At 43.4% G+C, this 26064-nt stretch overlaps 1 protein-coding gene across 4 annotated transcripts in view; it reads right to left on the reverse strand.

Moving 5' to 3' along the window:
- Positions 1 to 26064, reverse strand: part of ELAPOR2 (endosome-lysosome associated apoptosis and autophagy regulator family member 2) — a 101551-nt gene that overhangs the window by 27046 nt on the left and 48441 nt on the right. For 3 of the 4 annotated variants that reach the window (XM_082762147.1, XM_082762148.1, XM_082762146.1), the window contains exons 2-8: positions 23811 to 23931; positions 8783 to 8978; positions 7623 to 7770; positions 4513 to 4599; positions 2039 to 2144; positions 1263 to 1415; positions 107 to 195 (exon numbers count right to left, since the gene is read on the reverse strand). In XM_082762147.1, coding sequence (XP_082618273.1) covers positions 107 to 195; positions 1263 to 1415; positions 2039 to 2144; positions 4513 to 4599; positions 7623 to 7770; positions 8783 to 8978; positions 23811 to 23931 — 900 coding nt within the window. Of the gene's footprint in view, positions 1 to 106; positions 196 to 1262; positions 1416 to 2038; positions 2145 to 4512; positions 4600 to 7622; positions 7771 to 8038; positions 8148 to 8782; positions 8979 to 23810; positions 23932 to 26064 lie in introns of those variants that run through there. The other variant, XM_082762149.1, reaches the window with a different exon arrangement.

Raw genomic sequence — 26064 nt, forward strand, 5'->3', positions numbered from 1 at the left:
ATTGGAAAAGTAATTGGGAAAGAAATTCAAAGAAAACCTTGTTTTCAAATCAAGACACCACAGAAAGCTCAAAGAGCTTATAAATAATACCACACTTTCTACTTACTTTTCCTTCCTTATCACATGGGGTGTGGATCTGGAAAAAGTCTTTGCTTGTGCATGGAGGACGCTCTATACACGTACTGGATCCCTCTTCTAAAAAGAAAGTGTGAGGAACAGGATGTTAATCTATCAGATGATTCCTGAAAACAATAGTAACAAACTTGAAATCTGGTGAGCAAAGTGAGTCAGCAGAAAAATACAAAAACAGAATGAAAAATTAAACTTCTACATGAAGCCAACATGAAACTTCCTCTGAACTGCAGGGGGAACAAGGAAAATACTACCTAAGCTTATACTGTCACTGTGACATTCAGTAAGTCATTATAACCAGAGTCACTGTAACCCTTCATTTTCACACAGTAATTCATGTAAGTTGTCCAAGCATGGAAATATTTCCTTACTTACAAAGAATGAAAACACTCTGACTGATTGGAAAGTCCTTTACAAAACTAGCCCAATTTTTCCTTTCACCAGATATTTTTGCAAAATTCCTGTTCCCATTATGAGCACAGGCACAGATTCCCCAAGCATTTGCTGTAAACTGTGAGAGCAGGTGCTATGGTTGGTAACCAATTATTCAAAAACTTTCGTATTAAACAGTTTCAAGAAAACAAACAAACAAACAAACAAAAAGGTATTTTGACCATTAAGAATGGATTTTGCCCACGTTATTTCATGATCATCAGCCAACAACAACTGGGAGTACAGAGGACTTTAGGCACTAGAGATGTGCCACATCTTCCAGCCAGAGGGGCAGCAGGGATGGGCCAGAGGAAGATTTGGGAATTGGATTCCTAGAAACACAAGTCTGAGGGCAGTGATGAAGCAAATACAGGAATTGCCAACCAATAACAGAAATTACCACAAGAGGGCGCAACACGACTGTTATTTTCCCCCATATGATATATTTGAAAAATCATCTCTGTTCCTTCACGTTAGCATATGTGGCCTTGGCCACAATTGTGTGTGACCCATTATGTACACAAGTGTCCTCTGCAGCTTTTGGGAAACCCCATCTTCATTTCCACTTTTCATATCAACTGGAGACTAAACATTGTTGGATAAAATCATTCTTACACCTGCACACAGAACCACATGTCTCTTATGACCTTAAGTACTCAGACTCTCCTGGGTTTGTTTATCCCATTTGATTTATGTACCTGCATAATAGATTTCTTCTTTACATTTGATGCACTCTTTAGCTCCTTTCTCAGAATAAGTGTTTCTTGGACACTCTTGGCAGCCAGATGAGCCTGGTTTGTCACTGAAGGTTCCAGGCTTGCAAGGGAAGCATTCAGATGTATATGCAACTCCTGTAAGGTAAACTGCAGGTAAAGCACTGAAATACAGAGAGGCATGCTCCATTACTACAGCCAACCAGCTTATCTGGGAAAACCTGTCAGCTGGATTAAAAATCACAGACTTTCAGCACTTTAAAAACTCTGTTTTTACTGATTCTTGATTAATCTTTGCTCAACGCAAGTCTGACCTGTGTAAGTACCTTATACAGCAACCCAAGCTTGATTACACTTAGAAAGGGACCAAAAGAGCAATCCAAGATTAAATAAATTCATTAAGCAGTAATTTAACTACCATTGTTATGATAAATATGTCTATTTTTCACTGTTGGGAGGCTTGCCAATAAACACGGTCTCTGTATAACACATACAGATAACTTGATTAGTTTTTCCTCTCTTTACGTGCTAACCCAGTCTTCTCCAGTAGATGGCATTATTTACCAGCTAAATTAAATTTTCAGCCTTTTCCCTGACTGAAGTTTTGATGCTCCTTTTGTATTTTAGAAGAGAAGAAAGGCAGGGGAGACAAGGAGACTAAAAAAGCCACTTCGGTGTTTATAGCACACCAGTAGAAAGAGCACTTCACAAACCCTGTGACAAAAGAGTAACATAACATGTAAAAGGCAAGTATCTCTTACCTTCAATTGTGATGTTTTTCACCAGAACTGGCTTTACCACCTTGGACCCCATGAGAATCCCTGTTGTTCTCCAGTATAATATGTTACTACCTGATTTCAAAGTTACCTGCAAAAATACGCATGACAGTTAGCAGGCACCCCCTCACCAAGGAATTATTTCTTACTTCCATTACTCAGATTTTTTGCACCCAAGCAATGATCTTGGCTTTTCCTGAGCTGCTTAGGGAGTCAGGAAGTAATGGGGAGACACCTAGGCAGATGCTGTAGAGACATCTCTGAAGAGTGCCAAAGTAGAAGTAATAAAAAAGCTACTTGACACCCCAGTTTAATGGAAAAACACCAAAGCTGCTTTTGAACTGGTAAAAAGAGCTAGGAAAATCTGCTCCTGCATTTATCCAGCTACCCCTGGCACTCAGGAACATTTACCTCTAGCTGGATATTCATTGTTTTTAAAGCCTTGAGATACATTTAAAAAAAAAGGGGGGGGGGGACAAATGTTTGAAAATCCAGGCTCACATGTGAGTTTTGTGTACAGGCAAAGCTTTAAAAATCAAGCTTTGCCTAACACTACAACTTCATGAGCACTAAACCAGCACAAACCATGGACGTCCCAGTCTGCAGTCCCATCCTTCCTGCTCATTACTGACCCTGAATAACAAAGGAGGCACAGGAAACCACCCAGCTTCCAGCTGCTTTGACCTACTTGTCTTCACAATGTGGTTCAGCAAGCAGCTGTACAAGCCTGGGTGGTGGGTTGGTGGCACCGTGGCCAGGACAAGCAGAAGGAGGAAGGCAGGACTACTTTCAGTAGTGTGATGGTGCCTGCTGACTTCAACTCGCCTATATTACTACTGCATCATTCTAGCCACTAAGAGCAGCAGGTTTACTGAGACCCTACTTGGCCTATAAAGCTGTACCACATCTACTAGTACAAGATGCTCTCTGCCAACACAGCAATGCTGGCCTGAAGGTGTTCTACCTTTGTATAACTACCATTACACAAGAAGAGAGATAAACTCTACCAGTATAACAGTCCAGCATATTGAGGTTTAAAGCTCTGCTGAGCAGCCCTGACAGGGCTACAGGTTTTGTTCTTTTAGGATAAAGAGTCCAAAAACTCAGCAAAGTAGAGACACAGCACATATTGCCCCCACTTCCCAGACAACTACAATCCAGGGAAGCACTGGGAGCTGGGGTTACTGCAGGCAACAGCAGAACTTGGACCACATTGATTCAAACTTCGCCATTGTTCATGGTGTAGATACCTAACATTAGCCGTGGTGCAGCGGGACTAGCATGCTGAAAGCAGAGCTGCAGCAACTGGAATGCTGGGGCCAGAGAAGCTGGCATGACTACATTTGCAGAACAGATAAATGCCTCAAGGAGATCCAGAACAGCCATCTCACCTGGCTCACATTTACATTTCAGCCAGGCATGCAAGCAGCCTTCCTATCAGTGGACTTGCACTTGCACATCCCGAACGAGGAGCTCATATGGCAGCATATCCTGTGCAGATGCAGTCTACTTCTTTTTGTTCACCCAAGTCAATGGCCTGGCCTCAGGTCCACCTCTCAGTCCATGCCAGTCACCCCTTCTGACACAGCTTTCCTGCCTCCCAACGTGATTCAGGCAGGGTTTGCACCTGAGCTAGCAGGCTCTGCCAACCGGAGCTGGCTCAGGAACACAGCTTGTCCTCCAGGAAGATAAGCAGACAATGGAAAACAGAGAGCAGGCTGCTCTCTATGCCAATAAAAACCTTTTTATTCTGGCATAATGTCATCTACGCTGGGCCTTTGCTGGCATGGCTCTGGGAATTAGGGTATGATGGCCTAGTGGAAAACGGGCGTCAGCATGAGCTAATGAGTCTACACGTGGTCTGCGCAGCGAACAAGCTCAGCTGGCTGGGCTATCAGCCAGGAAAAGAGCTGCTGCTCCCAACGTGGACACACTTATGTTTGCCACAGGAGCCACCCTGGTGCTGCCAGCTTGCTTTTTAACAGGATAAGTTCAAAAGCACAAGTTGGGTGCATGCACTTGGGAATAAAACACCAGTCCCGCCTGTCTACACATCACACACGTGCCCACCACTCGCAGCCTTGGCTGAGTGACAGGGAATAATCTCATGGCCTCACAAGCAAACAACTGTTGTAGAAGATTGCAATTACAGTCATGCCGAGTGATTGTGGAATGCGGATTTGCATCAATCTGTTTAGCCTCTTAAAGCACTCAATTCAAAGAAATCGATAGAAAGTTTTTCATCTCTATCATCTGCTTCAGGATCAGCCCCCTAGAGATCTTGGTGATTTTTCCCATAGTACCAGCAAGCTGTGCTTCTTCACATGCATTCATAGGATCTGAACCTTGTTTGTTCAGAGGAAGTCACAGGCATTTATAAATGGGAAAAAAAAAAAAAGAAAAAAAGAAAAAAAGAAAAAAAAAAACACACTTGATGAAGTAATTCTTTGCACACTTACAGAATGAGAGCCCCATTCCCCATTGTCTGTCAGCTTCACCCATTTGTCTGCCGTAGACTCCATCTCTTTGCACTGGTCATTTTGTATCTGTTAGTTAAAACACAAGATAGTGATCACAATCAGATGCATCTTTCCGTCAGCATAATGACTGCTGGCAGGGAATGATAAAATTCAGCTTTGTTCCTGTTGTCTACATATTTAGGATATCAGCTGCCTTACTGGGGGGAGGGGGGGGGAAACTTTCAAAACCTGCTGGAAGCTTACGGTGCTTCTGATAACAGCAATCCTGACGCAGATGAAAAAAAGAGCAGGAGGAGCAGATCTCAGCCTTGTTCTCTCATTGTCTGGTTAGATTTGGATGTTGAGCATCTTGTTGTGGCTGCTTCCTCCTTCACCCAAGCTCACAAGAGCCAGTTCTTAAACCTAGAGGTCCTAAGCCCCTATATCAGGGGAGAGTTAGGAGTGGACAGCCGAAGGCTAGATGACAAGCTGCTTTCTCCAACATGCTTTCTGGTGCAGCCAATATATACTACCTCTTTGGCTCCCTGCCTCCTGACCTCAGAGATGAGAGTGATGTTCTCCAGAGAGAGGGCACTTGCCATGGGGTCTGTCCTGGCAGAGGTACAAGGCCAGCTGTCCCTTGGGCAGGCCCAGTGCAGCCCTACTGCTTCTCCTTACAGCAGGGTTTGACACTTGGCCTCAGAGCTTCCCACTCTTCTCATCGCTGTCTTCTCTGAAGATATAGTACCAAGTCCCTTTGATGTATGATTTCAATTACTCAGCCTTTATTCCAACAGGGGGAGAGGCCATTTCAATGCTTTGCACTGCAATTTAGAACACCTGGGGTCAAGTGTCTTCCTCAAACTTGCTTGACATCCCACCTGAAATACGTCATATAACCCCACATCTTCCAGATCACCTGCACACTTAATTCCCACCCAGACCTACAGCCCGGGGTTGAAGAGGGGAGCACCTTAATAGGAGGCAGATCCACGATTATCTTGCACAGCCTCAGCCTCAACACCTTTGTGTCTGACTTCCTATCTGGAAAATGGAGATAAGATAGTCTATTCTCACAAGATGTAAAATGATTAGATATGTAAAAAGAGTTTGGGAAGGGCGGTAAGGAAGGACAGAATCAATGGGTATCTAACAAGAAGCATCCACACTTGCTTCCACCATTTGAGAACATCTTGCTTGATCTCAGACAAGTAGTGCAGGAACCTGTGCCTGGCAAACCTGAAAACTTCACCGCTTCCTGGCAATTTGCAATCCACTGCTACTGAAATGCCACTGTCCAAAGTTTCATAGGAACATAGAATACTTTGGGTTGGAAGGGACCTTAGAGATCAGCTAGTTCCAACCATACTCTCCCCAACGACGGCTACTGTAGTCAACCTATGCCAGGGCCTCTGAGTAAAGAACCTCTTCCTTATATCCAATCTAAATCTCCCCTCTCTTAGTTTAAAGCCATCCCCCCTTGTCCTACCACCACACCCTCTGACACACAGTCCCTCCCCAGCTCTTCTGCAGCCCCTTCAGGCCCTGGCAGGCCGCTGGGAGGTCTCCCCGGAGGGGCTCCAGCCTCTGAGCATCCTCGTGGCCTCCTCTGGACTCGCTCTGATCCATCCCTGTCCTTGTGCTGGGCCCAGAGCTGAACGCAGGCTCCAGGTGGGGTCTGAAGAGAGCAGAGCAGAGGGGGACAATCCCCTCCCTGCCCTGCTGCCCACGCTGTGTTGGTGCAGCCCAGCACACGGTTGGCTTTCTGGGCTGCAGGCACACGTTGCTGGCTCATGTTGAGATTCTCCTTAACTCCTAAGAGCTGCTCTCCATCCATTCTCCACCCAGCCTGTATTTGGGTTTGGGATTGCCTGGGACCAGATGTAGGACCTTGCCCTTGGCCTCGTTAAACCCCATGAGGTTCGCACAGGCCCACCTCTCAGGCCTGTCAAGGTCTCTCTGCACGGCATCCCTTCTTCCAATTCATTCCATCCCTTAAGGATGGTCAAAATCATCCTTAGATATATTTAAGTACAAAGACATACTAAGGAAAAACAAACAAACAAATAAATAAAAATGGCTTTTAGAGGAGTGTTAAATATGCAATACTGAGAACTACCAAGAGTTATTTATTTGGGCATTTCTATAAAGGTTATACAGGGCTGCACCACTCACTGATTCTTGAGAAGGGAATGACAAATTTAAGGAGGTGAATCACTGGGACACAGATAAAAGTAACAAAGAGCCATTTTCAAATATAGCATTCAGAGAAAAAATATATTCTCTCCTTTGCGGGAGCAGATCAGTCATCCAGTAAAGAAACTAAAGCTAGGATTCATAATCCTGTTACATTCATCTGACAGCAGAAAGCATATTTGCTGCTTTTGCCATCTGAAGAAGGCAGAATGGTCTAATACAAAACTGAAATGGCTATATGATATTACCTGCACTGTCTGTTATCCAAGTGCGATAGATTGCACTGATATAGCATTAGGAGGGTGCTTTCAGTGCATTGTTTTTATTTCCTTTTCTCATCCTTACTAAGGATAAGGACACTTTGCACTTTTGTCAGAGCTCCAAGAAGCTTTTACCAACACAAGCTAAGACCTCACACTCCTGTGTGATAGCCTGAGCAGTGTTTTTCAGACAAAAAACAGAGCTCACCAGACAGGGAGAGGAGCAGTAACAGAGGATAAGACTGAAGATTTCCAGTCCTCTCCTGTCCTGAGCTGCCCTCCCATTAAGTCACTCTCTGTCCCAGAGAGCAGGTCCAATGATGCCTGGAAAAGCAGTGCAGCTCTTGGTGGGAGCTTCTAAAGCATCTCAGCAGCTTGGGGCACATACACTGCACTGCAGAACCCAGTGCTGGGAACCCCCCAGCTCTTTGGACCCCAACCTTTCTATCTACAAGGGCAGAACCAGGATGCCTTTCTCATTTGGGTCCCATCTGATCAAATAATTTCAGTAATTTGGATCCAGCGTGGTGGAAGCCATGCCAGGCTTTTCCCATCCAGAGCTATGTAAAGGGAGGTTAAAAGCTGGGTTTGGTAGTCTTTTCTGGATTGAAATCTTACAGTGTAAGGTTGGATTCATCATATAAAAGGCCTTACAAAAAATTCAAAGAAGATGTTGTTGTCTATATACTGGTATTCAAAGAAGACAGAACCGGATTTCTTCAGGTGCACAGCGTAGATGAGAGAAACTGTACAATCATCCCTGTTCGACTCTATGTAATTCCCTCGGGGCGTCCACGAAGAGCTGATGAAGGTAAACAAAACAAACCTCAGCTCAGATCACAGGCACCAAGGAAACATTTCTTACAGCACAATACAAAAACATATTACTTAATAAAGAATCCAGAATCCCACAGTAGCTAAATGCAGGGGATTTGTTCCTAGATTCCCATTTAATTTTCACTTTAAAATAATATTTATCATTAAATCTGTTCATAGGAAGAGGTATGGTACTAGTAATTTAGAGCCCCAGCCTACTCAGTAAAGGTTTGTAATCAATAGGTCCAACATACTTTCAGTCATATCCAGAAACAGTCTCCTGCAACCACCATCAGTCTCTAAATAGGCTGTGAAAGTAACTTTTAGCTGCATTTACTATACCGTGACCTGAGAGCTTTCCAGCTACAAATAAGCACAGCTCCAAGCTGGTCTTAGACTCACTAGCTGCTGATGAGTCCATGGAGACTATGATGACAGCAAAGAAATGGCTAAAAACTTTGCTTCCCAGCAACTCTTGCTTGCCATTACTAGGGCTGTTTACCCTCTGGAGAGCTTAGGTAAATCATTAAGCTGACTTTGTGCAGCTGAGAGGTTCAAGGTAACCACAGTGCAGCTTTGCAGTGTCTACAGCGCTCTCTACCAATCCTTCCTGCTGCATTGTGTAGTTTTACACAGATTTTCACTTCTGACAGAGAAATATTTCCCTCTGTGTTTATGGAGCTGAGCTTTGCCTAATGGCACTGCCTTTGCCAAACCCCAAATTTTGAAGACTCTGTTCCCAAGAGTCCATACCACTCCACTTCTGGATTGAGGATGTTCTATAGCATAAATATAATTTAAGTCACTCCCCAAAATCATGCAAGACAGATCCCTTCGCTGGCTTGGCTGCAGGAGCTCTGTCCATGTCAACAACCCACCTCCAACCACACACCCACTGCTGAGCAAAGACCTGTAGCACACAGGTGTGGGAGCTCTTTTTAAGCTGTCTCAAGGCTCACCCAAGGCAAGGTAACCCAGATACACACAGCACTTCTTACTTGTTGCAGCTGTCAGCTTTATTCTCAGACGAGCCAACTGCCGTGTCCATGAAAGTCGCCACGTTGGAGAATCCTGCTGGCAGCTCATCCCACTCATCAAACTTGATCCCGCTGCCCAGCGAGTAGGTCCCCTCAGCACATTTGCTGCACACCTGGTTCTTCATCTCCAGGTACTCGCCAGAGGCACAGGAGAAAGCTGGGGAGATAATCATTTCCAATGTATTAAAGGAAAAAATTAATCCCAAATAGTTTCCATTAATTTTTTGCCACTTAATTAATTGTGAACTGACACTAACAGGAACTAAACGGGAATGTCCAAACCCCAGGAACACAACAGCTGAACTCCCAGCATGGCATGTGAAATTCAGATGTTCCCCAGTGCTTGTTTTCTCACCAATGTGGTGGCACTGAAACCAAATCTCAGATGAGGGCTCCTGATTCGCAGCTTGTCTCCATTGTCAAAACAAGATTTAGAAATTAAATCTCTACCCACAAACTATGCTCAGAAGCAATTTGTGAAAATAAGGGCTTGTAATACAGTTCCCCTCACTCTCACTCACCTGTTATACCTTGAGCTCAATTAAAATTAGCAGCACCTGAGAGAGCAGACTCACATTACCCACTTGTACTATGAAGAGTACACAGTGGCACACAGGCTCTAATGTAACCGTACAAACCTTGGATGAAAGCTGCAGACCTAATCCAAAGCTCTCTCCACATTTCTCTTCTTCTGGACTGCCTATAAACCATTGCACATGTCTTCTGATAGACCAGGTGGTCTTCGGAAAGACCACCAATGAGCCTGTGTCTAGCAAATGAGTTTGACTGGGGTGCTGTTAGCATGCTGAAAAAATAAACGCTCATTTCCAGCATAGCAAAGAGGAGTTTAATGTATGTAACTAGGGGAAGTATAATATAGAAGACGTGTGTGAAGTGATAATCCTGCTTTCCCACAGCCCTGTGCTGCATCTCATCCTCTCCGAGACTTGATGCCCTGGATGGAAACCAAATGAGCACTTTCCAAAGCACAAAATATGTCTTGGGTGGTTGGAGGGTTTATAAACATAACTGTGCCACTCAACCCAAGTAGAACACAGAGCGAAGCATACAACTCACATCCCAAGAGATGCTGGGAATTTTTACTGAAAGTTTCACATGTGCCACACTGTGCAGTGACAGATATTCCATAAACTCACTTTGAGAGACAGAAGCTCACAGTCTGAGAAGCCGTGGGACGAGATCAGACTGCTAGCCAAAGCAGTGAAACTGGCCCAAAACAGCTGACGCCAGCTGAAGTCCCGGCATATGTGGTTTTATAGATGTGCTGATGTTTATCTAACTGCAGAAAAACTTGTTTGACAGTAAGAATTTTGAGAAAGATGTGGCTGCGTAACAGCAGTTTCCATCCGAACCCAACCTGCAGCTCAGGCTCCCATTTGTAAGCCCGCTCCCACGACATTTCTTTGTGTAATTGCCCTTGACAGGCAGCACCGGAATGCAGATAAAAGGTCCCTTTTGATGGAAAGCTCTGCCAAAGGGCCATTATCCCCTCTTGGTCATATCGACATACTCTCAACCTGAACCAGTGGAAGTCAAGTCAACAAACCTGTTCTTCTAACCCCATTGCTCAGTGGTGACGCACTGAGACTGAAAGTGAGCAGGAGCCAGCAGGGATGGGTGCTGGGTGTACGCAAGCAAATCCTGCTGCAGTGGGAGCACGGCTTTCTTCAGCCTCCCAGAGACAAGCCAAGAGCACTTCCCCATGTGCCTGCCCGAATCAAGACCACAGACAGTTCACCTTTTCACCTTAAAAGTGTAAATTTACTGTTTCGGCAATGCTAATATACCCTGCCTTATTTTTTTCCTTGAAGGTTGCGGAGAGAAACCATCAGGAAGGGAAATAAAAAAGCGAGCTCCATCCTGACATTCAAATCCTTTAACAGCTCCAACATGTTTTTTAAGAAAGTTAAATAGCAAGAAATGGAAAGTGCTGCTTAACCACACGTTCCATATTTGTGAATTTCGAATAAGGAGTCAGTAACTGAGAGAATTTTGCTGCCATAACGAAGACGCAGCAGGCAGCAGAGCCTCCTCTTCAAACTGAGCGAGGTTGAGCAGAGATTATTGCTTTAACTGGACTAATATCTTTTAACTCCTTGCAGCCCAATCATTTTAGAGAGAGAAAAACAGAGTACAAGAGATCAAACAAGCTGCCACAGAGAGCACTGCCATCCATCACTCACCTTCTGTGTGAGGGATGAGCCTTTTTAGGTTGAAAATTACCTTTTTTCTCTTTTCTAAGAATCCCATTTCAGAGGGAGCAGCACTTCTCATCAAAACACGTAGGTGTGCAAGCAAACTAAGCTCTGAGCATGCCAGCTGCTTGCCAGGTTCAATTTGGGGCTGAACATGGCTAATGGCAACACGAGCTGCTTTTGACATTGGAACAGATGCCTCGTCTGGACTCCTTCCAGGCAGTGGAGAGTGGCTGGAGGGGGAAAGGGAAGAAAGACCACGAGTGCTGGGATGGTTTCCTCTCCTGGCATCACATAGCTTGCTCTTCCAGCAACAGGGGAGCCCAAAAGCCAGGCCAAAATTTCACCAATGCAAGCAACATTGATTCAGGTGTTTGTCCCAGCTGGAGACGGGCAGGCTGTGGCCATGCCCAGAGGGACCCCGTAGAGCAGATGTCCCTCACGATGGGCCAGGAGACACTTGGCCAGGGGACAGGGCACAAACAGATGATCCATCCCAGGGCACTGGCGCTGTGCCTTGCTCGTGGCTGCTCTGTCTCATTACAGACCCAGCAACACCTTGTCCACAGAAATGGTTGGCAAGATCGCAGCACCGCTGTGTTTGTGGAGCAAGCTGCTGTCAAAGGACAGCACCATCAAATAGGAAATTAAGTTGTGAGGTGAAGTTACAGCAGCCTACATCATATGTTTTGGGTGTCTGCTCTCACTTGTCACCCCTCTCGCTTCATGCTCTCAATGGAAAATTAATCCCCCTGGTTAGAATTGGCCATTGCAAACATCACCTGCCCCTGACCCCAGAAACCATTTGATTAAGGATTCAATACTACATTTTTGCAGAAAACATCCTTATTGAATAGTTCCCAACATTTGTATGCTGTTTTGAAAACACAACTAAGGCTGCTGAATCACGTAGGCAATTCTCAAACCCTTTTCCAGAACTATTGATCAGGTTCAGACCTCACTGCTCTGAAGCACATTTTTGCTCTCCCTCTCCAACTGCAAACCATCCTATTACACTTTCCAAGTATCAGCTTGGTGCTACACACCAGCTTATACACCTTGTGAAGACCAAATTTGATCTTCTGTCTCTCTGTGAAAAGAAAAAAAAACAAACAAACAAACAAACAAACAAACAAAAACACCTTAAAAAGTTTTGTTGGGGTTTGTACAGGGAACCAGTCTCAGTGACAAAAGATGCTGTAATGTACAGACACTGCCACGTGCAGCCACACACACTCGCACGTGCATGCAATAAAGCTGACACAGATTCACTTCATAAAAAATTAACGAGAGCTACAGGGCTAATACCCACCAAATGCATTGTATAAGTCTTGTCAAACAGACCTCATTTCATTCTCTAAAAGGATTACAAGCCACCTGATAAAGGTGGCTGAGCGGATGTAACAGACTTCAGCTTTCCAAGACAATTAACTAAGTTTGGCGTGTCATTTTGACAAACGAAGGCAGCACCACACAATACCAGTAAAGCACATCTTAATTGGATTAAGAACTGCCTGAGAAACAGATCTCAAACAGGGCTGTCGGTGGGTGGGAGATCACCACCAACCAGAGAGGATGGGGGCAGTTCTGCCTCCTGTGGCACTAAGTCACGTTTTTATCAATAATCTGCAGGCAAACAGGAAAAGAACAGTATTCAAATGGGGTGAGAGATTGAGTGGTAAACCTGAAGGCAGTGCAAGGGATTCAGATTTGTTGGCAGTCCTGAACGAAGCTAAAGTCAGTGTGTTTTAATAAAGTTCACAGTGAAGGTAAGCCACTGAAGGCAAGGGGCTCTAGCCCTGCCTGCAGAAAGCAAGAACACATCCCAGAGAGAAGAAACCTGAAGGTTGGAGTGGGTCTGCCATTCGTCAAGAGCTTTCACTGTCATGATGTGCAAAAAGGAGCTAATGAGATCTGTGGATATATTCAGAGGTGGAGGTAGAGATGTGTAGGATGAAACGTGTGTGTTATGGGCAATAGGGCTGTTCTGATATTAAATATGGTTCTGATTCTGCATTTTTAAGAGGTCGCTGGGAAAAAAAAAGGAAAAAAAAAAAAAGGAAAAAAGAAGGAAAAAAAAAGAAAGAAAGAGAAAAGACTTTTCAAGATTACAGATAACGTGCCTTGCAGTGAGAGATTTGAACTGCTTTTGAACTGCTTAGTCTGTTTAGTTTATCAGGAAAGATTGAGTATCAACAATAAACATATAAGTAACTCCAGGGGGAGAAAATATAGGATCCCACGGACTCTTTAATCGAGGAAGGGACTGCATAACAAGAGCTACCTTCTGGAAGCTGTAGCCAGACACATTCAAATTGGAAATAACATGCACAGTTTTAATAGCAAGGATGACTGATCACTGGAACAATCTGTCATGGCATGTGATGGACCCTCTGTCTCTCAAGTGCTTTATACCATAACCGGACACCATATGGAAGAAAAGCTCGCGCCAGATACAAATTATCAGCCTCACCATCAGCCTAACTGAATGCATTTTAATGACCTGGGAGGTCAAACTAGTGAAAATAATTAATCTCCCTCCTCTTAAACTCTGTGACTTGAGAGTGGTGGTATCTTACCTCCCTCCTGGGGTACACCATCAACACGGGGTGTCCTGAAACAAGAGCCCTGCCCACTGCATAGCTGCTTCCAAGAGTGCCTGTAATACATTACTTTTCAGATCTGATAGCACATTACAATCACTTTGCAGACGTGGAAACAGCTCCCCGGAGGGCAAAACAAACCATAAGTGGGTTTGCCTCACTTGATCTTTGACTGCAAGGGTCACATGCTGCCTTTTAGTACAGCTCTGGCCCTCCCGGTGATTTCAATGGGCTAGTGCCAAAGTTGCTTGACACATTTCTGTTCTAGTGACTGATTTTAACACTCTCACCTTGCCTCACCTCCTGATGCTGGTCAGGAGAGGCTCGTCATTGAACAGGACTGGACTAACAAGGGTAGATCTTCACACATATATTCCTGCTCATCTCCTTCTGAGGTCTGAAACCAGCTTCTGTAGTGTTTTCTCACATCAAATGTCTCTCAGATATTGCTGTCCTATGAGGGGAATATTTGGGATTTCACCAGAAGATAAATCAAAGCTGCCTTGATGCCCAGCATCCTCCAACATCAAAACCACAACCTATTCAATTATTGCTTTCCTCCCTTATGCTGCCCTGGCCCATCTTACACCTTCCCTCAGCTAGTTTCACATCCCACACCACTTATGCCCAATAATTCTCCTTCTACTGGTCTTATCAGTAGGCATTTACCTCCAGACATTTCTCATTAGCGATACCTACAATTATTTCTGCTCTTCTGTCCATTTTGAATGTTCATTCTGTTTGTGTGCATCTTTCCTTTCACCCTGGCTCTCAATAAATAAATAAATAAATAAAATAATAGTAATAAAGACACAGGATTGGATTTTGCCAGATTATTAAATTAGAAGGGGTAAAAATGAAATGATTCTACTTAAACCAGTGAAAGTATACAGGAAAGATAGCTTCAAGCATTGACTTTCCAACTCTCTCTCTCCATTCCTTTGTTCAGAGTCCCTGCAACATTGTCATCTCCTGCAGGCAGGCTCTGAGCCGATTTATATCTCACCCTCCCATGGGCAGAGGCAAAAACCTTAACTCAGAGAGGCGATATGAGGTTGGCAGCATCACGCAGTTGTCCCTCTGAACAGCTGCTGGGTTCAGCAGATGCATGCCACAAACCTAGATGGGAAGACGTGGCCAAGGACAAGTACATCGAGCCATCTGTTCAGTGATACCCTGGGACATCAGGGTCCACATGACATGGCACCAAGGACTAACCAAAATGTGGGGTGAGGAGGGAAAAAAAAAAAAAAAAGAAAAGTCAAAGGAAGAGCGGAATTCATTGCTTTATTATTAATGTTTCCTATAATCTCAGCCAGCTTTAGAATGTCTTCTGTGAATAATTTATACGAGGCTTCTCCAATAGACTGTGAATAATTGATGTTCGTTTTCTTCAGTCATTATATCCCAATGTGTTATCAGGAACCAGACTGAATCTTAATTTAAGGAAAAAGTCTGTCAAGCCTGTTTGGACTTGAAATGCAATCACACTGAGAGGTGAGCTAACCTGGAGAAGAGTAACTTCCATGGAAGAGACCCTTCCATTTCTTGAGAGTAAATATTTTCTCCTTTTATCCAATAAATGACAAAATAAACCAACACTTGTTCTGCTTCACCTCTTTGACAGGAACAGTACAATTTTCCCCAGCTGGCATGGCTTATGGGACATTTTTATTATCGCTTTTATTTCATCAGATGGGCACTGAAAGCTGTGGTTTTGGAACTGGAATATTCAGCAAATTCATGAAGGAAGTGGGACACAGAGGGAAGGAAGCCAGACATCACCAAAAGGCTACCACGTATATTTGCTGCCTGGGATACAACAGCCATCGTAATGGCTCTGCACTGGAGATGTCAGGGAAATATGTCAGTAGGAAATGTGCTGTAAGGTCAGTGAGTAGCTCTCCAGTCCCTACTGGGCTCGATTCCATTGCTCACCAATCAAAGTACAACTGGCTTCTAGTGACTTTGGAGTTGTCTTTTGCAGTGGGCTGGCAAACGTGACCCAGGTCTTACAGGAGACTCTTGTCCTGATGCAGTAACTGGAGAAAGGACAGGAAATCCTAAGGAATCCCAAGTGACCCAAAACAGCGGTGTCTGAGCAACTGCATTGAGCTTGAGGTATCCACTAATTGGATTACAAGTGGACCTCAAATAGCAACTCTGGTTGAAAACGCTCAGCTACCTCCATCCTATTATGTTGTGATCACAGTCTCCACAGTCTCTCTGCTTGCCTCTTATCCTTCTACAAAGCCACAGCAAATCTCAAGGTCTTGCCAGCTTCTTTCCCGTTGGAAGAGGACTCCGAGGAAGCTGTGTTTAACTTATTTAATTGCATCATGTACACAAGTAGGGCAAAGGAATCATCAAAGGACACTAAGGCCAATCTTCCTCTTGGAAGTCTCAATACACACAGCAATGCACAATTCTCAGTAACGCTTCCCTGGGAATTAAACTCTGTGGGTTCAGAGCAAACTCTTCTGATTTTTTAAATATTTACCTAAAAAGAGCTATGCATCAAAAAGCCAACTGCGACTTTTTCTCAAAAGACACCACATTGCTCATGCACAGAGGAAAAAGTCTGGAGCAATTTCTTGTAAAATTGCATTATCTCCCTGGACAGCAATACGCATTAGGAAAACATCCAGGCAGGAAAAGCCAAGATAAAATGTAGCCTCATGTCTCAGCCCAGGTGAGAGCCCTAATGCCATCAGTAAGATGTACCTAGCTGACTCAAGTTAGAAACATTAGCTCTTTAATTCTGATGCTGCAAGAGGAATGGAAATACACATCTGTAGGAGTGCTTTGCTAAATCACAGCCTTTCAGCTGTGGCTCTCAAACTGCCAGGCACACCACTGCCAGCTCCACATCTTTGCTTCTTGGCAGCCTTGTATTAATTTCTCGGTTTCACAGCAGTCCTCAGAGCAGTGTCTGCTGCTGTATGATGGTCCCCTCCCCGCTGCACCCTAGTGTGAAAGCATTTCTCATTCCTTCCAGGAAAAAAAAAAAAAAAAAAAGAGAGAGAGAGAGAAAAAAAAAAAAAAAGGAAGAAGAAAAGAAACAGAAAAACTTTCCTAGAAATATGAAAAAAGCTCAGATAAAATTGAGTTGCCCAGTCCTGCAGTTCATATGCACAAAAGTGCCCCTCTATATGACCACAACAATGAAATCTATTTCTCGCACATCTCACTGTTCATGTCAGAGCTCACTGCAGAGCCAGAATTACATACTATTTTTCTCTCTCTGACATCTTCAATTACTAGGTAAAACATAATAGGAGAAGGGCCAAATCTACAGCAAATTGAAAAATGCTCAGATTTCCTCAATTTTATCCCCAGTATGAATCCTTTTTTTTGGGATTCAAGTTTGAGAGCAACTTTCCCTATGTGAGGATGGACTCTTACATGCTGACCAGCAGCTTCATGGGACTCGTGTGACTGTCCAGCTGAGAGGAGAAAAGGGAAGGTATTAGTTGAAAGGAGTGAGAAGGTCAGAATATACCATTAGAGGACGCAATCTCAAAGATGGAGGAATGAAAGGAAAGAACTTCTGAATACACTTCTTGAACGTTGCCTCAAAACAGTACTTTCCTACACCCCAGGATACCCAATGGCATCGGTCACCTCGTGTAAGTATCTATGTGCACATGCCAGATCTAAATGACGTGATTAAACACCAGCAGCCATCAATAATAGCTTGATCTCATAGTTTCTTCCAAGGTGAATACCCAAAGCAACAATGTCTGAAAAAAATGTTAGTACATGAAGGTTGCTAGACAAGATCTAATCCTTTCAAGCCATGAGAAAAAAAGAGAATAGATACATGCCAAGTCCTCAGAGCTATGCTGATATCAACATATTCACTCTTTTCAATTGAAACAAAGAAATCCCAGTTATTTGAAAGCCCTTTAACAAGACCAGAAAATAATCCTCAATGAATGTCAAATAAAAAGGGGAAAAAAAACCCTCCCTGATTATGTGTTAGGATTTACACATTTGCTTCAAAAGCCATAACTCTGGACTTCTCTAAGCCTTAAATAAATGTCACTGTTTAATAAATAGCACTACTCACAAAAAAATACAAATTTGTATGTACATACAAATATCTGCCTGTGAGTAGTGCTACAGGTGGTGAGGCCTGTCCCAGGCTGCCCAGAGGAGCTGTGGCTGCCCCATCCCTGGCAGTGCCCAAGGCCAGGCTGGATGGGGCTTTGGGCAGCCTGGGCTGCTGGGAGGTGTCCCTGCCATGGCAGGGGGTGGCACTTGGGGGGCTTTGAGGTCCCTTCCAGCCCAAACCATTCTGGGATTTTATGGTGTACGTGTGCAATAATATAAACATTAAAGAAACTACTAAAAATTCTCATTGCTATTTTCAAGGCTTCTTCAGCCAAAATTCTAAATTCTAGGTAAAAACTCTGGAAGAATAAATTATTTAGCATGAAGACTAAAAAGAATTTTCCTGAATACAAGCAGTAGTTGACAATGAAGAGATATAAACTGACACTTTCCATCAGAAGGCTGTAGCAAAAGCACACAGATATTGTCAGATGTTTAACATTATTTTATATTCTCCATCTAAAGATATGCGTGTTTATTCATACATATGTACTGTCTTACAAAATCTGTGGATACCCGATGACTTCAACGGAATTAAGATCAGACCTGATCCTTGCTAAGCTCAGATTACTCTATTTTATCAGAGACAGAGAGGATATCAAACTCAAAAGGTTTCTATTTAAGTTTAAACTTCTGTTTGTTTTCCATTGCAGAAGCAGAACAGTAAAATCAAAACTCCTGTGGATCACTTAAATTGCCTTAAAGTGTTATAAAACCTACAAGTCTTAAAAAGGTCACTTGCCTTAATTGTGTCTAAAGTGCGCTGTAATTAGCAGAAAGATCTATATCTCCTCCTGTGGTTTCCTAGGAGCAGATTATACAAGTTTGAATAAACTCAACAAACCCAGCTCAGTAGCAATAAATCAGGACAAATTTTTCTCTCAGGACCCAGCATAGTCCCTTGTAAATAAGGATGCTCTATTTTCCGGAGTCAGTGGAGCTTTCCATAGTCACCATTCGGTGTGTGCTCACACACCTTGCCTTAAAACTGAAGCATGTTTCTGATTTCCAGAAAGTTTCTCTTCTTTAGTAGTACCAGGTAGAGGTAGAATTTGCCAAGCAGAACCATGAATAGTTCCATATTATCAATGTTTTTGTGCCTCCTTTCTTAAGAAAACTTTGTAATTATAGATGGCTTTTGGATGCTGACTCTGACAGGGACCTTACCAGTCCTCTTTTCCCTTGAACACAGTAAATTCATCTCCTTTTGAAATTGTTCTGTTCATTATGCTCAGTACAGTTTTGTTATTAATTATGTAAATAGCATCACTAAAATTAACAGATATTTATGAGATAAGGTGCAAGCTCATTTGTTTAGGCTGACAAAAACAAAAACAAACAAACAAAAAAAAACATACTAACGAAAATACTCTCATCATTCTATTCAATAAGAGAGTTAATATTAAAAGGTATTTAAGGTCAAAACATGAACTATTTAAGCCCTTTTTGTTGATGAAAACAGCTCTGAAGAGTGAATCAGTGCATCTGTGTACAGTAAGGGCACGCCCTGAACCAGGTATTTGGGTTGTGCTGGAGTGAAGGGAGACAAAGAGAGGAAGGGAAGGAGACCAGGAAAGAAGGAAGGCTCTGTGCTCAGACCTTTAATCTGAGTGTAAAACACGCAGCGTATGGTCAGGCTGGAGTAAGAGCTTGACTGTGGCCACTGAAACACACTGTAGTGTAGTGTCAGCAGGAGCACAATGCCAAAAGGTCCCTATTAAACACCAAATACAGCCCACACACCAAAATAAAGGGCTTTCAAAGACACCAGCCATAGAGGGGGTCCAGGCTTAGCCCCAAGAGCAAACTGCTCCCATCAACCGCAATAAATATTTTCCCTTGAAAAAGCCAAGTATACTGCCCTGGTGGCTGTGATCCTTATCAGCTAAATTCCTTTCCCGCTATCAGGCTTGTGACGAGATTAGAGTGAGACCTGTGGTAATTAAAAATGAACGAGACCAAATTAGTTAAGCACGCTGCTGATTGTCAAGAAGTAATGGAGTGATTCAAGCAGTCTGGATCCCACTGATGGAGGCTCTGCCTCCCACCTCCCCCAGCTCCATCCTCCGTGTGTGTACCAGGCCTCCAAAAAGCCCTCAGTAAGCACCTGGATAGGACATCTTGAACATGAAGCAGAGGAGAGCCATGAAGAGCAGCTTTAGAAGTAATAAACATTGCCTTTTTCCTAGCCAAGATCCTCGCTGCTGCATATTTCATGCGTCTCTTTCCAGGATTTCTTGCAACTGTGATGTGCCGGTGTTAGAAGCATGACTCATCTCTGAGCAAACATGAGCATGAAGGAAAGAAAGAGCAAAATGAGGCCATTCAGAAGCATTGGCCAAGCAGGAGGTAACACAGCATGCTGAGCACCAAAAGGCAGGTTGACACCAATGTGGGGTCTGAAAGTGGTGCTTGCTGCAGCCCCACAGGGCAAGGAGATCAGAAAAAGAAGGGAGGGTTTCCTGATGGACTGGAGTGAATTGCAGAAAGGTCGTGTTGCCCCAGTGCGTTGCGAGTAAGCTTCTGTCCTGCAGAGCTGCTTCTGCACCATCACTCCTGCATCTGGGTCACAGGGCAGCAGCACGTCCTACAGCATCACAAATACCTGCCCTGTGAGGTTCCTTCTTTCCTCCTGCCTCCAATCTGCATAGAAAAGATGAGGAGGGGAGCGTGGCAGGAGGGGATGGTGGGTCTTTATGCTGCTCTGTGCTCATGGCAAGGAAAAGGCAAAAAAAAATCCTTCATCTTATACCACATTATAAAGCAGTCAAAATATGACAGTCCTTCCTACTCTGAACCCTCTGACTAATTCTCAGAGGGATCAGTCTTCTCTGCAGGTAAGCTTGGCTGATGATATTTTTGAAGACTCAAAAAAGGTCTCAACCCATGTTTTGAAGACTACAGCCATGCCAGGAAATGCTGGCAGTCGCTCTCAGTGGGTCACCATCCACTATGCTTTGCAGGTCAGCGTACACTTCTAAACGCAGCAGAACATGGAGATACCCAACCCAATTTTAAATAAGTTCATTTGAATGAAAAGCAGGGAAATACAACATCCTGAAAATGAGCACGTCTTGAGACACCAGCCGAGCTCCGTGCCATAGTTAGATTGCCCCAGATACGTGAAGCACCTGAGCTAATACATTTTTAGCAATCTCAAGTGTCTTTGCACTCCACTGGAGACCGCAGTCTAGACATATTTACAGAGATGATTGGAGACGTTTAACATATTGTGAAATCATCTTTCCAATTCCTAGTTCAGGCGCAATTTAAACAGAAAGACTGCTGAGCGTTTGGAAGCTGGAGAGGTTCACGCAGTATTCTCATGATCCAAAATTAATGACAGCCTGCAAGTCACTTCTGTTTTCAGGGAGGAGTAAAGATCAATAGCAGATATTCTCAAGCGGCAGATATTTCCAAATAGATGAAAACAACCGCAAACAAAACATCACGAAGTCAGCAGCAGTGGCAGATGTGTTCCAAAAAAACACATTCTCACCCAGATTCTTCCATATCCACTGTGTCCTAGCTGCCAGCAGGGACCACTGAAGGCTTTGCCAACCTCCAGGAGACAAAAAAAGCTCTCAGAGCTCATGCTGCTGTACAGCTGCTCTTTTAAGAGCAGAGACATAGTTGGCTCAGCTATATCTTAGGACTACTGGAACCCAATCATACCTTCTAAAGATAACAAGTCTCCAAAGTTGGAAGTCCCCCCATTTGTGGTGATTGTACTGTCGTCCCCAGCTCTGTAGGGTGAAGGACTGAAAGAGAAACTTTAAAGAAGTCCAGGACACTACCAAATGTCAGGAGGAGTCACAGTGTCAGGATGCTCTGGCACAGGGTAGGATCTACAAAATGCAGCAGAATCTGGAGTGTAGAATGGCCAGAAAGACTCATCTCAAAACAGGTGCCAAACTGACGATATTTCTCAGTGCTCCTTGGGATGAAAACACTAGGCCTATGAGAAAACATTCGGATATTTTGCTGTAAAACCCACCACGTTAGCCAAACCCAGTGTAAGGTTTATTCCCAGGACAGTCTGACAGTGACTGACTGCTGCCAACAGAATCACGTTTTCAGCCTGAAGGATTAGCTGCTCTTAAAGCAAGAGGTGAAAGATTAAGAGATGTGAAATCTAAAATGACTTTTCCAATCAGAATATAGCCAGACATCTCCTGAAGCCAGATAATATACCACAGGAAAAAAAAAAGAAAAAAAAAAAAAAAAAAGTCAACTATCCACTTGTTTCTCAAAGCAGCTGAATTGCCATGGGACTTAAAAGCAACACTACAAGGAGGAGAGACATCTACTGAAATGAGTTTTCCAGTGAATTTAGCAGAATCCCGTGTTTTGTATGTAATATCACAGCCAATCTACTGGGCAAAGCTTTTCTCTTGTCTAACAGGGTGCCAGAAATGGAGAAGCTGTTGTTATAAAACAGTTGAATTTCCTCTGGAAATGATTTAAGACCAGGAAGACATGCAAATAAGAGGAGAAGAAACAAGGTAAGTGCACCATTTGTTAAAATCTGTACCAGAAAGCTGGGGAGAACGTAATGCTGCTGGACCTTAAACCATTTATCACAAGGTTTGCAAAGAAATAGTGTGCATCAGAAAAAACGAATTATGCCCACATACTTCAGAGTATGCCAGAAGTGGTTGTGCATCAAAACGGAAAACACTATCTGCTCCTTTATGGAGCAGACAGCAAAAAAAGAGGTTTGAAGTACAAGGGAGACTCAACAGTAGGAAAAAAAAATAACAGGAGGGAAAATTAATAGGACAAAATATATAAGCAAGTATCTGGAGAGCTTGTGGGCTCTTTATCATCAGAGGTCCCTGGAAACAGCCCAGCAAATATAAGCCACAAATTACAAAGTCACAAGTGTTATAGCCATTTGGGCTAGGGCATGAATGAGGGGATCACCTGAGGTGCTTTCCAGTCCCATAGTTCTGTAATCAAATCTGTAAATCAAATCCCACATATATCACACATTTAAAACCCCAGAAACAAAATGCAAGCACCAGGACAGACACAGGCAGCTTTTCAGCTGATGCTCTCAGGCAGTCAGAAATCTTCCCATGGTCAACGCTGCTATAGGAAACATTTACGTGCCATATGCTGGAGCATGTGCTGTAATGAAATGAACAATAAACCTTTACAGGAGGGGAGTCAGAAGTGAATAAAAAGTCACCTCTTCTACAGTAGTACTGAAAGGACATGGCCATCATTCTTCCCGTTTGTCAGATACAATGATTCATAGCCCCTGGTAGAAATTACTGAGAAAATAAAGCACCGCTAGGATCTGTGGTGAAAAGAATTGCTAGAGTAAGGAAGTGTGATGGGAAGGAGTATTCAGCTTGGGAAAGCTGCAAATCAGCAAGAGAACAGTTCAAATGTGCTTGTAGAGTGGCAGTTTGCTTATGTCCCCAGATGAAAAAAAGAACAAAAAAAAACACACCAGTATCAAGTTCTATGAGAACACTCTGAGTTGTTAAAATAAATAAATAAAATACAAAATCTTCATCATGAAAATAGCACAGGAAGGTAAGACGTTTACCATTACTTATGCCTTTAGCTTATTATCAGTTAAATAACGCAGGGGATGAAAGCATGGACACTATGCAGAAGTAATTTGGCCACTGTACATCACCATTTTGGCCAGTGCTAGAAATGAGCGTGAGAGCTGCAGAACATTATGGCAGCTCAAGGCAAGCAACCACAACTCTTCAAGAGGTGTTGTGGTAGATTTGGCTTGTCTGTGAATTACCACACAGGGGTACCTGCAGCAGGTATTGATGAGTTTTACAGCTGTGCTGTGAAGACAGTCCCTGCTCCACAGCTCCAAGACAAGGGGAAGGACTGGAGGGGGATACACAAGAGACCCAGAAGGGAAGGACAACTCAGGGACATTCAGGATGTTGGCAACAGAGCTAGGAAGAACCATATCACCTGCATCTCAAAGCCCTTCCAATGGTTTTATTGGCGTCAGTGCCACATAGGGTAAATAGCACAGACAGACAGAAATGGTCTGTAAAATGAAAAGTGACATACTGCATTCCTTCCCTTTCACAGGGTCGGGTAGTCCAGAGCACTCCACCGACGGATTTGGGACTGCCACCCTCCATCTGGAGCCACTGCTGTCGCACTCTGTGTACTCGAAGTGGTAATCTGTCTGCAAGCAATTACAAAGAGTTTCAGTTTCATCATAACATTTGCATATTAAGCACATTAATCAAGACCAGGATTAGCAAACTCAGTTATAATTAAAACAGAAAGGAAGTAGCTGCCGTGGAACATAGTGTGCAGCACTGTCACTGCTTTGATGATCACTGTGGATCATCACAGAGCAAGCACAAAGCGTGCCCAGAGCTGTGCTGCACAAATGTAAGGCAGAGGGGGTGGGATTTGCAAAAGCACTTGAGAGAGGGGACACAAATTCCAACAGAATTTTGTTTCCTAGTCTCTTAGAGCAGGATTGATCCCAAACCTCTGGCCATCAGGGTATCTGACCTACAGACACCTATCCTAACCTATGCTGCCCTAGAAACATGTCCTCTGTGCACACAAGGATTACCTGGGTGACAATCTTTTCCTGTTCCTCCTATGACCCCTTGCAGCAGTGGCATGCCACATGGTGCAGCATGGAGCAGAAAAAAGGGAATTAGATTGATAAAGGTAGGTCTGTGCTAGCTCTGGTATAGATTAGTGCATCCCCGCAAATATTCAGCTGACTCACAAGACTTTAAATTCTTATTTACTTACAGAAAACCAAAGCATACTGAGATTAATATTTTTCCTATTGTTATCATAGTTCTCCAGAGATATTTGGGTGTTAATAAAGTCCTGCCTAAACATCAATAAAGCCTTTGATATTTAGCATCCAACTGCAAATAATATTCTGATTGCTCTGGAATTATTATCTTTATCATTCAATACAAGTCTTTGTGGCTCAACTTATGGGTTAGAAACCTAACTAACAGCACACTGGAAACAAAAAATAGTTGGCTCAAAAAATAAAGCAAAGCATAAGAAGATAGAACAAAACCTGCAGCCATACGTGAAATATGATACACTGCACTCTGAACACCCTGAATATACTCAATTAAAATTCGCATTTTCCCTTTTTCATCTCATTATACAATCTTCAAGGAACAGAAAAAAAAAAAAAAAAAAAAAAAAGTCCTTAATCATCTTGATACTGAAATCTGCCTATGAGGCAACCAGAATATATATGCAACATATCTGTAATAGATCCATCTCCTAATTCATATCACATAAGAAAAAATTATCTGTTAAATTAAATATGCAAGCCTGGAGTAAAGCAATGCAAAGGATATTGAAAACCTCTGAACCTGACTCATGTTCAGACCTCTTTTTTTTTTTTTTTCTATTTCATACCAGGTCAACTAAATTACAGAGAGCAGTCTGGTGTCAACAGTTCAGGTTGCTCTCAGAGCCACCCTCTGAAAGTGCACTTTGGGGGTGTCTCCCCAGCATGCAACCCCTTTGCAGCCAAGAAAGGGCTCTCAGAAGTGATGCAGGTAGCAAGGATGTACAGCACAGTGCAAAAACATCCCCTCTAATGGCATCTGAATGTGAGTATATCACCAGAGGGTCAAAGCTCAGGACGGCAGCTAAAATTATATAGAAAAAAAAATTTTTTTTTTGCTCTCCTGCCAAATTCAGACAGAAGAATCAGGTCTCAATCTCTCCCCTACTTCCATGGACATCTCTCCAGATTTACCAGGTGAGGTTTCCAGGGGAGACATACCCAAAACCTGTCCTTCCCTGTGACCACCCCTTTGTGTAAGTCTTAAGACTCACAAGGGAAGTTATGCAGCACAGCCTTGCTCTTAAACAAACTCTTTCCATTGTCTTTGCCTCTACTGTGTGAAGAAGAGATAGATTTTTATTTTTTTTAACTTGTTTTCTAGCTGACTATCAACTCAACTTTATGTCTGTTAACCACTCCATTGATTTTGCCATTTTTCTGGTATTGGACTGTAATGAAAACTCTGAAAATGGATTTTTGCCCATGGTCACACATGCACACCTCTGAAACCTCTGCCAGCCACCATCACCACCACCTTCTCCCCTGTACTATTGTTCTATTGTATCATGGAGCTCCACTGCAGTAACGGGCAAGACAGCAGCTCCCAACTTCAGCTGCACTACTGGCCAGCTTCAAACTAAGCAGCTTGGCTACTTTGAGCACGTGAATACACCTATAAGAAGTTCAGGTTCAGCTAAATGATCAAGCATTTTGAGCTGCTTTAGCACTCATGGTGACACCATCTTCGGCACC

Source organism: Aythya marila (genome assembly GCF_965140915.1).
Source record: "Aythya marila genome assembly, chromosome: 1".
Classification (NCBI taxonomy): domain Eukaryota; kingdom Metazoa; phylum Chordata; class Aves; order Anseriformes; family Anatidae; genus Aythya; species Aythya marila.